This window comes from Hibiscus syriacus, unplaced genomic scaffold (genome assembly GCF_006381635.1).
Source record: "Hibiscus syriacus cultivar Baekdansim isolate YM2019G1 unplaced genomic scaffold, ASM638163v2 tig00110162_pilon, whole genome shotgun sequence".
Lineage (NCBI taxonomy): Eukaryota > Viridiplantae > Streptophyta > Magnoliopsida > Malvales > Malvaceae > Hibiscus > Hibiscus syriacus.
In genome coordinates this window covers 7,807-23,262 of record NW_024062609.1, presented here as the reverse complement: position 1 = coordinate 23,262, position 15,456 = coordinate 7,807, and the positions used below count along the sequence as shown (strand labels likewise).

General features: G+C 37.1%; 1 protein-coding gene across 1 annotated transcript; it reads right to left on the bottom strand.

Annotated features, from left to right (window-relative positions):
• Positions 1–979: 979 nt before the first annotated feature.
• On the bottom strand, positions 980–1,902 carry LOC120216582 (protein ZW2-like). Its single transcript, XM_039213946.1, has one exon. It carries the CDS (start codon positions 1,837–1,839, stop codon positions 1,141–1,143), a length of 699 nt encoding a protein of 232 aa, XP_039069877.1. The 5' UTR covers positions 1,840–1,902; the 3' UTR covers positions 980–1,140.
• Positions 1,903–15,456: the final 13,554 nt, after the last annotated feature.

Genomic DNA, 15,456 nt, shown 5'->3' with positions numbered 1-15,456 from the left:
GTGTCAGAAAGAGAAAATTTAAAGCAAACGGTGTCAGTTATATAATTTAGCCGGTGTATTGGGTTTGATGTATCTTATTTGTCTAGGAGTTTGTAGGTAAGTTTGGTAGATGGTTGGGTAGCTTCATTTTGATCTGTTGTTTTGGGCATGCCTTGCCGTTTCGATTCGGCATTTTTTTAATAAAATTGTTGGGTAGCTTCAACGAGGCCACTATTTTATTTCAAAAAAAGTTGCTATGCACGTTATAATGATGAATTATTATTAAAATATTAAATTAACAATAGTTTATTAAACACTTATTAAACTAAAATAAATAATTTGAAACAGTTTTTAATATTAATATTTTAAACTATAACTATTATGGAATGATTTTAAATTAAAATTGTTATTATATCATTATCTTTATATAATTAATAATTAATAATCAAATATGACCGTGTGATATCAAAACATTAAAAATACATAAAATTTAATATGATTAAGTCAAAGTGATTACAAAATAGTATATGTTCTGAATACTCTCAACCATTTAATAATGAACGCCAACAACGATTCCTTTAATCGTTGAAATAAATTAATTCATAAAAATTTAATATGATTTTAAAAAAAAGTAAAACACAAAATTTAATATCATTTAAAAATTATATTAGAATTTGAGGAAAAATAATATAAATAAGATATTAAATAAATTATAAAAATAAAATTATTATTACTATTTTATTAAACTAAAGTGATTAAAATAATATTTATTTTAGATACTTTTAATCACCAATCGTTGATATTTTAAGTCGTGATTTTTAAAAATAATAACGATTCTTTTAACTAATGAGATAAGTTAGATGTTATATAAAAATAAAATTAGTGTATTTAAGATCTAACGTTCATTAATACTAAAATAATATAATTTAGTACACCACCAACTCGATAAAACTAAAAACAATGATGATGTAAATTCTCTAATGCAAACGAATGAAACCAGTGGCATCAAAACTAAACTTTACGAGTAATTAAATTTGCAATTCCCAGGATCTGACCCCATGTAAATTCATCATTGCAAATACCGACAAAGTAATTGACGGACTTGTAGAACAGGTAATATAATAAAAGAACAAAAATTAAAAGGTTCCAGTACATTCCCTATCACCTTGATCTCTGTTGGTCGTTTTGCAAACCCCATTTCCTCACCGTAAGCTGAAACTCGGTCGAAGCAGATAGAAACTGCAGTTTTTGGATTGGACTCAGCGTTTGTAGTAACTTCCTTACAGTCGAGCAACGGAGTTTATCAGCTCTCTCCAGTACTCTTAGCATCTCAACCTTCATTTCCTCCATTGCCGACTCAAGCTCCGACAACTCCTCATCGATCCATCCCCGGTAACGCCTAATCAGGTTCAACAGCGGCAGAGCTGCCAAGCTCTCTTGAATGGTCGCCGAGTCCTGAGTCAGCTCTCGTTCTTCTCTTCTAGTCTCGCATTTAACTCGCTCAATGGCTTCCTCCTGTTCGGGGGTCAATTCTGGTACCGAGTTGGCGAGTAATTTAAAGAGTAAGAATGGCTTGAACCCACCAAACCAGAGCAGAGCCTTCTCGAAACAAGTTAACCATGGAGGAGAGTAGAAGAGCAGAACTCGTTCCTTGGCCGCCGTGGATTTCTCTACCAGGTACTGTTCGTAGTGAGACACCACTTGATGAATCAAACTCTCCCGCTGCTGGATTTGGTCTTCATCTTGGGATCTAAGTGCTTGAACAAGACGTTCATGGAATCCTTCCTGACGAACAAGCCAGCCATTGAAGAAATTTTCAAAATTCTGGGCAATGCTCCAATCATCATTACTAGCGGCCATAGGTGTGGGTATTTGTCTGGACTGAAGTACTAGTGTGTGTTATAGTTTGGTGTGTTGGGGGGGGGGGAACAGAGGTGCTTCCATATATATAGGTTTGAAAATAGCAATTGCCATGTGCTTTTTGATTTTTACTGGAATTTTTAAATTGGTTTTTTTTAATGTTTGCTTCGACCGAGTTTCTAAAGTTTTCTTAAATGGTAAGGATGCAAAATAAGGGGGAGAAGATGCAAATGTGTTGGGATTGTGTTGGTGCAGTTAGAACGACATTTTGCTTAATATAAAAGGAATGGAAAGTGTGGCGGCGGCAAATGGATAGACAGGCAGGCAGGAGCCTCTGGATTTTACGAAACAGCCAGCACAATCATCAGCTTTCTGGAACATCGAGGATTTTTTAGAGGTCAACTCACAACACGGGTTTGACGTCTCAGTTGTTTCAGAAAGGCATATATTTACTGTCAATCAAACTTTTGAAATGGTACAAGTTTATCATCATTGATCAATTCTAACGTAATTACAAAACATCTGTTCCTTTAAATAGCACCTTATGTCGGTAAATATTTGTTTTCTTAAAGATATAAAAATTTCATAAAAATCTTGATTTTTTAAAAATAATTTATTTTAAGAGCATTTATATTTTTATTTTTATGTAATTTTACAATTGTTTGTCACTTTGAGAAAATTGATGTTTTACAGATATTGAAATTAAGATTATAATGTCCCGTATCGGATCCGATTACTTGGCTACTTTTAAGAATCTACAAATCCGAAGAATCAATACTAATAACAGATGTTATATGATTTTTCATAAACAAGTTAATCCATTGCAACGTTGTTCCGTCGGTCTATGACCCCAGCATTCGTAGAATGATTCACTGGAAGCAAATACGTTGCTCTACTTCTATAGATGAAACAACCAAAGAGTTATGGAAGCCTCCAGATGGGGACAATATCAAGTTCAGTTTTGATTCTGCCTTCACCCAAAAGACTAAAACTGCAGTATCAATGGTTTTAGCAAGAGACAATAATGATCTAGTCATGTCAACATGCACTTTTCCTATCGATTATGTTTCACATGCTTTCGTGGCGGAGGCAAAGGCATGTGAACAGTCCATTTTAATCGTCAAGGTTTTATAAAAGTTTGAGATAATTACAAAGTAATAATTGTTAAAAAATTTAATGCATGGACATCTTATAAACTACTCGATTATGAATCTTTTTAAAAAGCATAATATTTTTTTATTATCACTTAAATCACTATAAGTCACTAAATAAATTTCTTCTATAAAATTATCAATATTATTAAGGCTTTACAGCCCCACAAACACGAGTACAAGAGTGGCCTTTTTTCAGGAGATGGATTGTGGGGAGAGGTGTATAAAAAATCTGAATATTTGATTTTGCACAAAAGATATCCGAAATTGGATTTGGGAAAAATCGGTTTTTTTAAACCGGATCGGATATTTAAAAACCGGATAGTATAACCGGTTTGGGAAAAAATTGGATGATCGGTTTTTTTACCGGATTAAAAACCGGTTTGAAAAAAACCAGATAAAAATCCGGTTTTTATCCGAAAAAAATCCGGTCTAGAGTTTTAAAAACTAGCCGTTACTGTAACCCCCTAGACCCGGCCTATGCGTTTCGACTAAGTCTAGTGGATCACATTATGATTATTAAAGACATTTTTCGAAACCGTTATTCCATCAATATAAAATCACATTATAAATAACATGAAATTATAAACAAATTATACTATCAAAATCCAACTCGTAAATATAGTACCAATAAATAATAATTTAATTTAAAACTTGTCTTCAAATTCAATATCACAATAAACCGAGCAGTATTAGCAAAAGAGTTATCATTATAAAAATCCGATATTTTAAAATAAGGTCCATGTCACCAAAATAAAGTCAACTTGCCAGATAAAAACATTACAATTTGATTTACTTCAAGAGATATGTTGATCCTCCAAGTGCTCGAACCAAGGTATCTAACCAACAGTATCTGAAAGGGGAAAACATTTTCAAAAGGTGAGATAGGCTCAGTGTGTCCCAACATTTCCATAAAATCACAATAGGTACAAATCATAGTCCAGTAATCTCACAAATTCGTAAAAGAGTTTAACTTTTTGAAAATCATAGTTTAAACCCTTTTTCTGGTACACCATCAGTAGTTCCCAAAAGTATTTTCCATATAGCTTACTTTATGCACATAGCAAAAAGAAAGCCGACTTAAGGATAGGCAATGAAGCTTGTATCCTTAAGCCCAAGTCAATAAGTCCATATAGCTTACCCTAAGCACACAGCAAAGGAAAGCCGACCTAATGAAACATCTTGGGGCCCTCAAGAGTCACATTAGGCCCAGTTAGCTTGATCAGAGCTATTCCATCGTATTTCAATTCCAAAATTCAATTGCACCGTGACATAAATTCCATAAATCCAAAAACATGGTAATCATATACCATTTCAAAACAAAAATTAGATAGCAGCCATATTCAATAAATTGTCACATTAAATTGGTGCATCCATAAAACAATAGCCAATGAATTCGGTGTACCACATATTAAAACCAATAAAACAATTCAATAATAAGTAGGGAACACACCTCGACAATAAGTTCAAATAGCAAATTTACTGATTGCTGGTTTCACCACGCTCTGCTACAATTTTCGAACGGGTGAATACTGGCACACGTGGTTTAACTGATCTAGAAGAGCTGGGTCGAGCTGTCGAACGATCCGGAGAGTCTCTTGTACCTTCAAACAATAATAATCTATCAGTCCCAAATCCTATTTAATTGTTCAAGCTAGTCTTCTTAAGTATATAAGCATTTTTCGAGTTTGACTATCAATTTGGGGTATTTCGAGTCTGAATTTGGCCAAACAGATTGCGGAAACAGAATCAGGACGTCGAAAAATATAAAGTATGACTTTTCGAAAATTCAGATTCTTGGTCAAAGTCAAATTCAACCACTTTGACCATAGATTTGGAGACCTTCGGATTCGAATTTGACAAAACGGACCAAGGAAACGGATTTGGCACGTCGAAAACTATCAGGATAGGTATACTCGGAAAAGATTAACGGTCGTTTAATGCTCGGTCAAAGCCATTTAAGTTTTGGTCAAAGAAAGTCAACGGTTAACGGTCAACGGTCAACGGTCGGGTCGGGTCAACGGTCGGGTCGGGTCGGGTCAACGGTCGGGTCGGGTTAGACCGATCAAACCGGCTCAGACCGGTCAAACCGTCTCAGACCGGTCAAACCGGTTCGAACCGGTTGAAACCGGTCAAACCGGTCAGAACCGGTTCGAACCGGTTGAAACCGGTCAAACCGGTCAGAACCGGTTGAAAACCGGTTAAACCGGTTTCCAGCAGCCACTCGCCCTGCGGCGGCGCGTGTGGCGCGTGAGGCGTCCTCCGGGGCCCTAAAAATCCCGAAAAATTTCTAAAAATTATTTGAGCGATTTCGAGATACTTACAACGATCGGTTCAAATTTTTGAACGGCGGAGAGCTCGATTTCAAATCGGCCGAATCTTTGACTGCACCACCTCGTCACGCGCCGCCGTCTACGGCGGACAAGGTTGACACGGTGAACTCGGAACGGCACAAGGAACACGATGGTGCGGGAGGTGTCGTAAACAGAGCAACGATCAGCGGTGAATTTAAGATTTTCTCGGCGATAGAGCTAACAAAACCATCGCTACTTTGACTGGAAATTCCCGACGTTTGGCCGCGTTTCGCTTCAATTAATTTGAAGGGTTTGCTCCTCACTCGATGATGAACACAACGGTGGTTTCAAAACAACGATCGGAATTCGGACGGCGTCGGAATCGAGTTTGGAAGTTGTGTGCGTGAGGAAGGATTTGTGAAATTGATTTCTGTTTTTCAAAACATAAATCACGCATATAACAATTGTCTGCCGACACTCCATGGTTAAATTCAGGGCTTGGTCCCTGAATTTTCTTTAACTTTAAAACAAGCTCCAAGTTTTAAAATCTTTCAATTCAGTCCCAAATTTTCGCCAAATTTTCACAATTAAACCCTCCAATTTTAATTAAATATTATTTTGAAAATTGGGTTGTTACAGTTACGGGGTATTGTGACCTTTTTTAACTTTTTATCTTAAAAATCACCATTTTACCACCCTAAACATGTATATATAGGTTGGAGATGTATTGGTTGATTACAACTTTCTCAAATCTTATTACACAACACCTAAACATCTCTCAAATCTTTTTTTTTTAATTTTTTGTTCATCATGGCTACAAATCGATTTTTTTATATCTGTTTTTTTAAACTGATTTTTTTCAAACCGAAACCGGTTACAGCATCCGGCCCTCCAAACAGATTAGAATCTGAACCGATTTTTTTAAATCCGATTTTTAGTTAGGTAAAAAATCGGATCGATTTTTATCTGATTCATATCGATTTTTTATCCGACTTTATGCATGTATACTTGTAGGGGGAAATAAATGTGATTTCAGAAAGGGCTGCTTGGACAGTGTATTGGATTTGGATAATAAATGATCCAACAAGGAAATGTCGCGGCCAGCAACCTACCCTTCTTTTGTCCTTTATTTTATTTTTTTCTGAAGAGTTGTCCTTTAATGTATTGATTATTATGTTTGAAGTAGTTCACTCCAGGTAGCTGCCGACCCAAGCTAAGGGCTAAAGCGATAACGTTGTCTGCCGACTTTGTACGTATTTAATATGCCTGGCTTACCTCAAGCGCAGCTGAGAATATGGGCGGCTTTTGTCCTCCAACGTCCACGAACTTAACTCCCATCATGTGCTTAAAGTTCGGTTACCCAAATCTTTCTCTTATCTTTTGCAACATCTCATTTATAGATTACTCATATGATCCTTATCCTTGAATTTTTCCCTTATTAGTGGCTTTTCTAAAGGGGTTATACCTTCACTAAATCAACTTGTTTCTTGATAATTCAAATTAAGTAATCTCATATGATTGAAAAAGTTTATAAAAGTGTTTATATATAATCATTTTTCATCTTTATTGAATAATTAAGACTACGATACAACGCACTGGTTGTCATCGCCTACTTGTGTTCTTATTAGTATGTATGTGTATTTTTTTTTAAGTAGAATTATGATATATTCATTGGTTTAGGGGTGTTCAAACGGTTAATTCGGCCACTGACCGAACCAAATTATCATTAACCGAATTAACTGATCTTTTTTCTTTAACCGTTAACTGGACTTTATTTGAAATATTAACCGAACCGAACAGAGTTCAGTTATTTCAGTCGGTTAACCGAATTGACCAAATTTTTAATAATTTTTATAATTAGATTAATTTAAATATAATAGATGCATATTTTTTATTTGAGTTAAAAATTAATTAGGTATTGATAATTCAATGAGTCTAGTGTGACTAAAAAAATAATCGGGTATTAATTTTTAATGGGGTTGCTTTTAAAATATCTTTATAATATATAAAATATTTTATAATTTCGGTTAATTAATCAATTTTGAACCAAATTAACCGTTAACCGGATATTGAAAAAAATATTAACCGTTCTCCGACTGAACTAATTCAGTGGCCGACCGAATTAACCAAACTAATTCAGTTCGGTCGTTTAATTCGATTAAAATCAAATAGTGAACAGGGTCTACCAAAACATCATCAACAACGTCTTTCCACATGCATACAAGACAAATACATTCATGCCTATCATAAGCAAATATATCAAGGATGACCATTGATAGTTTGATGAGAAAGAGCATGAACAATTGAGCCAATGGTATACAAAGATGGATCACTCCGACTTCCCAAAGCATTAGGCATAGAGGAGGAAAACTTTAAGAATATCCAAAGTGAACGAATGAAAAGCAAATCATTCTTTAACCGTCTCATCTAACACATATGTCCGAGAACCAACATGATGCCATATGCAAACGAACAAAGGAACCATGCATTGGAAAAACAAAAAACCATGAAATCTAAAGAACCATAGACTAAAAAGAAGACCAATGGAAGAAACATGTACTAAGAGTCCAAAAAATTATAATATTTCTATACAATAAATAATACTCCTTTTTATTAGAATTTTATTTATTATTGTAGAGTATTAACTATTTAGTGTCTTGTTTGACAATTAATTATTTTTATAATAATTATTAGAATTATTATTACTTTTTTTCAAAACCTAGTTTTCTCTCATTGGTGTATTGTATTGCTCATCCATTTTCCTTTTTGTTCTGCTGATCGGAGGCGACACTAATATTTTTATTGCCCTTTAACTTTATATCTCATCTTTATTTTTTTTTATTTTCAATAAGTATTTATGTATGTCACATTTTTTTCTTTCTGTTTTTATGACACATTTTCTTCTATTTTTTGATATATTTTTCGGTCGTTTGGTTGTTATTTCATGTACATTTTTTCTAAGGGTTGATTTTTATAGAATAATATTAGATGGTTAATGTGTGAAGCAAATTTAAAGGGTTTGTTGGTTAGGTGGGTCCATGGTAGATGTAATGGGTAAGGGTGATTTGTTATGTAGGGCCCTTATCAGTTGTAGTGAATTAAAGTCGGGCATAGATTGTGTTACTAGTGGTCTTTAACTATTGGGTAAAGAGAGAGTCGATTATATTTTTCCAAACAATAAATACAAATAAAAGTTTGTAAAACTTCTTAACATGGTATCATAGCCAGGTTTCGATCATAGGACCTGAAAATAGGAAGGTCATTGGATGTAAATGGTTGTTCAGTGTGAAGAAAAATTCGAATGGCTCGATAGCATGCTATAAGGCTCAATTGGTTGTCAAGGTTTTTTCTCAGGTTTTGGGTCAAGATTTTTGCGAAATGTTTAGTCTAGTTGTAAATGCAACTACAATTAATGTTGTGTTGGTTTTAGAAGTTTAACAAAATTGGAAACTTCGACAGGTGGATGTTAATAATGTGTTTCTTAATGATGATCTAGTTGAGGATGTTTTTATGGTTATGGCTCCTAGATTTGAGCAAAAATCGGCTACTGAAGATTGACTTGTGTGCAAACTGAAAAAAGTTCTCTATAGGTTAAAACAAGCTCCTCAAAATTAGTATGTTACTCTTCATAATTTTTTACTTCAAAAATGATTTGTTGGTACACAAACGGATGTATCATTGTTTATCAAATGTGATGCCACTTCTTGTGTTTACGTTCTTTTTTATGTTGATGATATCATGGTTACTGGCAGTAGTGATAATTTGGTTGAGAAGATTAGTTTGCTTGGGAAAGAATTCTCATTGAAGGATCTTGGTGAATTGAATTTTTACTTGGGTTTGAAGTTGCTAGATGTAGCGAAGGGTTGCTTATAAGCCAGCTCAAGTACATTCGTGAATTGTTAGAGCGTGTGGACATGCGCGATGCCTGGTCTACTCCGATACCAATGTTGTCTACCCTTAAGTTATCTCATGATGGTGGTTGACCTTTGGAAGATCCACAGATGTATCGGAGTGTAGTAGGAGGCTTGTTATACCTTAGTCACACTCAACCTGATATCGCTTTCAGTGTTGGTGTGTTGCTTAGTATATGCATGACCATACAAATTGTATTAGTTAGCAGTAAAACGTATTCTTCGTTATCTGGCTGGAACGATGGATTATGGTGTTTTGTTTTAGCTTCTGATGGAGACTTAGTGTTATGTGCTTTTTCAGATGCAGATTGAGCGAGTAATTCTGATGATCGGCGATCCATTTTAGGCTATTGTGTGTATCTTAGTGATAATCTTATTTCCTGGTTTTCTAATACCAACGACATGTCTCTCGTTCAACGAAAGAGGCCGAGTATCAGGGGGTAACTAATGAGGTGTCCAAAATCATGTGGTTACAAGCGTTGCTTGGTGAAATGGGATTTATAACTACTAATGTTCCAATTGTGTGGAGTGATAGTACAAGTGTAGTTGCGATGAGTGCTAATCCAATTTTCATGCTCTATCTAAACACATTGAGCTTGATGTTCATTTGTTCGAGAACGTGTTACAAAAGGGTTGGTTCGTGTCAATTATATTCCTGGTCGTTTTCAATTGGCGGATGGATTTACCAAGCCTCTGTTGAAGTCTATTTTTTCTTCTTTTCGTCAGAAGTACATGTTGTCAGTAGCGTTGAGTTTTTAAGTTTGGACTAAGTAGGGTGCATGTAGAATAATATTTGATGGTTAACGTGTGAAGCAAATTTAGGAGTTTGTTAGTTAGGTGATCCATGGCAGATGTAATGGGTGGGGATGATTTTATATGGGGTAGATTGTACCTTTTTGAACAATAAATACAAAGAAAGGTTTTCTGAAATTATTAACAATTTGATATCATCACGATTGATAATGATGGTACTTATCTGTTATCTTGTTGATCTTCTCTGCTTTGGACTCTTAGATTGGATTTGGATACTTATCTGCGTTCGTGTATAGCTTTTGACATTGTTCGAGTCTGATTTACGATTTGTCGATAGTCTTTTAGTAGCTTGATCTCTTTTGTGGTTCTTTTGCCAATGCGATCAAATATTTTTATCTATCTTGTTCGAGTATTTTTATTATGTTTTAAATCTTTTTTTTGTATGTCCCTAATGTGATCTTAAGTCGGTTAAGTGATTAGTTAATTCAAATATTTCCTATTTTTAATAGAATTAGTAGTTTCTATAAAAGAATAATTATTAGTATCTTTTTATATATTTGCCTCCTCTATCTTTTGTATATATAGAAGGCCATTTCTCTATTTTAAAATCTCCTTATTTCTATTTTGTGATTTTAAATAAGTTTTTGAGTAGATTTTTCAATCAATTTTTTCTTTCTTTCGAGAATAACAATAGCAAATAAGTTTTATTTTCATTTGAACGTACAAATATAAGATTAAATGAGTAATGTATTAATATTGAAAATGATATCTAATTTATAATTACATTGATAAAAATAAAATTATTTTTAAAATAATAATCTTTTGATTAATCTGGGATAAGTACATATCAATATCTGTTCAAAGATAAATCTCAACAATTTGACATTGAAAGCTCACATCTGATATTCCTAGTGCTCGAACCCGTGATCTCATTTTCGAGTTTGACTATCAATTTGGGGTATTCGAGTCTGAATTTGGCCAAACGGATTGCGGAAACGGAATCAGGACGTCGAAAAATATAAAGTATGACTTTTCAGAAATTCAGATTCTTGGGTCAAAGTCAAGTCAACCACTTTGACCATAGATTTGGAGACCTTCGGATTCGAATTTGACAAAACGACCACGGAAACGGATTCGGCACGTCGAAAACTATCAGATAGGTATACTTGGAAAAGATTAACGGTCGTTTAATGCTCGGTCAAGCCTTTTTAGTTTTGGTCAAAGAAAGTCAACGGTCACGGTCAACGGTCGGATCGGGTCAACGGTCGGGTCGGGTCGGGTCAACCGGTCGTCGGGTCAGACCGTCAAACCGTTCACCGGGTCAAACCGGTTAGAACCGGTTGAAACCGTCAAACCGTCAAACCTGTTGAAAACCGGTTAAACCGGTTCCAGCAGCCACTCGCCCTGTGGCGGCGCGTGTGGCGCGTGAGGCGTCCTCCGGGGCCCTAAAAATCCCGAAAAAATTTCTAAAAATTATTTTGAGCGATTCGAGATACTTACAACGATCGTTCAAATTTTTGAACGGCGGAGAGCTCGATTCAAATCGCCGAATCTTTGACTGCACCTCTCACGCGCCGCCATCTACGGCGGACAAGGTTGACAACCGGTGAACTCGGACGGCACAAGGAACACGATGGTGCGGGAGGTGTCGTAAACCGTCGCTAACAAACTGAGCCTCCATTGACTCCAATGTCTCCCAAGTAGCTTCTGAGGGGCCTCGATTCCTCCATTGAACTTTGACCATTGGAATTCTTCTATTCCGAAAAACTCGTTCATCTCTCTCCAAGATCTGAATGGGCTCCTTCATATGACAAATCAGGTCTCAGCTCTACTTCTTCTACCTGATAATGTGACCTGATCTGGACGGTATCTCCTCAACATTGATACATGAAAGACATCATGAATACGACTTAGCTCAGAAGGCAACTCAAGCTGATATGCACAGGTCCTACCCTCTTCAAGATACGAAATGTCCAATAAATCTTGGACTCAATTTACCCTTACGCCCGAATCTTAATACTTTCTTCCAGGGTGAAACTTTCAAAAGACCCATCTCCCACTTCAAACTGTATATCCTTCATTCTTTGATCTGCATATTCTGCCTATCAAATGCCTCTTTCAGACGGTCCACGGATTAATTGACTGTGTCCTCACAATTATCTGACTCCTCCTCTCTCGCACTAACTCAGGTCCCAACGTTTTCCTATCACGCAACTCAGTCCAACAGATCGGAGTGCGACATTTACGCCCATAGAGCGCTTCATAGGGTGCCATACGAATACTGGTCTGATAACTGTTATTGTAAGCAAATTCAGCCAACGGCAAAAAGTTCTCCCAACTACCATGAAAATCGATTACGCAACCCGCAACATATCCTCCAGAATCTGAATTACTCTCTCAGATTGACCATCAGTTTGTGGATGAAAGGATGTACTATAATCCAATCTTGTTCCCAAAGCCGTATGTAACGCCTTCCAAAATCTCGAAGTAAATCTCGGATCTCGATCAGAAATAATAGACAATAGAACACCATGCAATCTGACAATCTCTGAAATATACAATCTTGCCAGCTTATCCAAAGTATAATTTACTCGCACAGGAATGAAGTGAGATGACTTTGTAAGTCTGTCAACAATCACCCAAACTGAATCTTTTTTCGAAAGTCATAGGCAAGCCAGTAACAAAATCCATAGTAATACGCTCCCATTTCCATTCAGGAATCTTGATAGGCTGTAACAAACCTGATGGATGTTGATGTTCTGCCTTAACTTGCTGACAAGTCAAACACCTAGCCACAAAGTCAGATATGTCTTTCTTCATACCAATCCAATAATACCTCTCTCTCAAATTCCGGTACATCTTATTCCTCCGGGGTGCATAGCATATGGACTACTATGAGCCTCAATAAGGATAGTCTGCTCATCAGCATCATCAGGCACACAATATCTACCTTTAAAGCATAAAACTTCATCCTGATCAATTGCGTAATCTGTTTGTCCCCTGCTCTACTTGCTCAAAGATGGAAAGCAAGGAGCTGCTTAGCTTTGATCTCATCAACCAAGGTCGGCTTAACTTGCAATTCTGCTAACAAAGTCATCGTCATAAATTCATCTTGGCCATTAAAGACCTCAACTCGATACCGTCTTTCGACTCAAAGCATCTGCTACAATGTTAGCTTTACCAGGGTGGTAATTAATCACGCAATCATAATCCTTTAGGAGCTCTAACCAGCGACGCTGTCTCAAATTAAGTTCCTTCTGGGTCAGAAGATACTTTAAGCTCTTATGATCTGTGAAAATGTAACACTTCTCTCCATAAAGATAGTGTCTCCAAATCTTCAAGGCAAAAGTTACTGCTGCCAACTCTAAATCATGAGTAGGATAGTTACTCTCATGCGGCGCAGCTGACGGGATGCATAAGCCACCACCTTACTTTCCTGCATAAAACACAACCAAGTCCTGAATGTGCATCACTATACACTGTAAAATCCTTCCCGGACTCTGGTTGAATCAACACCGGTGCTTGAGTCAAAACCGCCTTTAATTTCTCAAAGCTCTCCTGTTGTGCCTCGCCCCAGTCAAAAGCACATTCTTCCTTAACAACTTTGTCAAAGGAGAAGCAATGATCGAGAACCCTCAACAAAAACGTCGATAATAACCAGCCAAGCCCAAGAAACTGCGGATTTCAGATACGTTCTTAGGTCGTTTCCAATTCATAATAGCCTCTATCTTGCTGGGATCAACCTGAACACCTCGCGCAGAAATAATATGCCCAAAATGACACTTCTTGAAGCCAAAACTCACACTTGCTTAGTTGGCATATAGACGATGCTCTCTCAAAGTCCAGAATGATCTTCAAATGCTCGTCATGCTCTGCCTCAGTACGAGAATAGATCAGAATATCGTCAATGAAGACCACCACAAATTGATCCAAATATGGTCGGAACACCCGATTCATCAAATCCATGAAAGCTGCAGGAGCGTTCGTCAAACCAAAAGGCATCACTAAAATTCATAATGACCATATCTAGTGCGAATAGCCGTTTTTGCAATATCTGATTTAACTTTCATTGATAATACCCCGAACGAAGATCAATCTTAGAGAATACATAGCTCCTCACAATTGATCAAATAATCATCAATCCTGGGTATGGGTATTATTCTTGACCGTCATCTTGTTCAATTTCCGATAGTCAATACATAATCTTAGCGACCCATCCTTCTTTTTCACGAAGAACTGGAGCTCCCCATGGTGAAGTACTATGTCGGATAAATCCTCGATCGAATAATTCTTGCAATTGGACTTTCAACTCTTTAAGTTCCTTTGGAGCCATACGATAAGGTGCCATAGAAATAGGTGACGATCCCGGATAAGTCTCAATCTCGAACTCTACCTCTCTATCAGGAGGTAACCCAGGCAACTCCTCCGGAAAAACATCAGGAAACTCGCTAACTGTACGAATCTCCTCGATCGTGGACAATGCACCTTGGTGTTCAAAATACAAGCAATGAAGGTTCATATCCCTTCGGATCATACGATCAATTTCCATCGCTGAAACTATATTGGAGAGATAACCACGCCGTTCACCAATTAACACAACAGTCCGACCATCTGAAGTCTTCAGAGTAGCCGCTTGTATTCGCAATCCAGCTTTACCTTGTGTTTATTCAACCAATCCATTCCAAGAATTAGATCGAACTCCTCTAAAGGAAGCTCCATAAGATCAGCGAGAAAAATTTCTCCCTGAACCTGAGAGGACAACACCGGAATACTTTATTCACTAATACCGCTTGTCCTACTGGACTTGTAACTGTAAATACAGTGTTTCGATCGAAATCTGAAGGTTTCGTGATACTGAGCTCGATACATAGGAGTGAGTGGAACCATTGTCCAATAATGCAAAGTATGGGGTAGAATAAATAGTAAATGTACCTGCAATAACCTCAGGCTCATCTCTGTCATCACGACGTCTAGTTGCATAAACCAAAGCTGGCTGTCTAGCCTCAGAAGCTGTTGGCCCTCTATTTTGCTGAGTCGGGCTCTACTGTCTGTCCTGGATGCTGATCCTCGAGTCTTTCCTTGACTACGATATCTAATTGGGGTCTGTACTGTAGTCTGCGAACGCACAGGAGTTTGGGTAGTGGTCTGCTCAAACGAAACTAACTGAGGACAATCCCTCCGATAATGACCACTAGATCCACACTGATAGCAAAGACCCATCTTCTTACGACACTCTCCTGAGTGCTGTTTACCACAATACTCACAAAGGGGCCCATTATAATACGACGAGGAACCGCCTCGACTGACAGCTAAAGGTGAGGATGCTGCAGGCCTGAAACGTGTATTGTTTCTCTGAGGGGCTGAAGTACGAGTCCTCTTCCCGGACTGTGCTGATGACTCCATCGGGCCTGAAAATTTCTTAGATCGATCTTGATCAACACGCTCTCTACCAGCAGCTAAAACCTCCACCTCTTCCGCATCTTTGGCTCTGCCCACCAGCACATCAAA

Excerpts from the sequence above, each read along its gene's own strand:
- LOC120216582 (XM_039213946.1), bottom strand. The coding sequence starts at position 1,839 with ATGGCCGCTAGTAATGATGATTGGAGCATTGCCCAGAATTTTGAAAAT.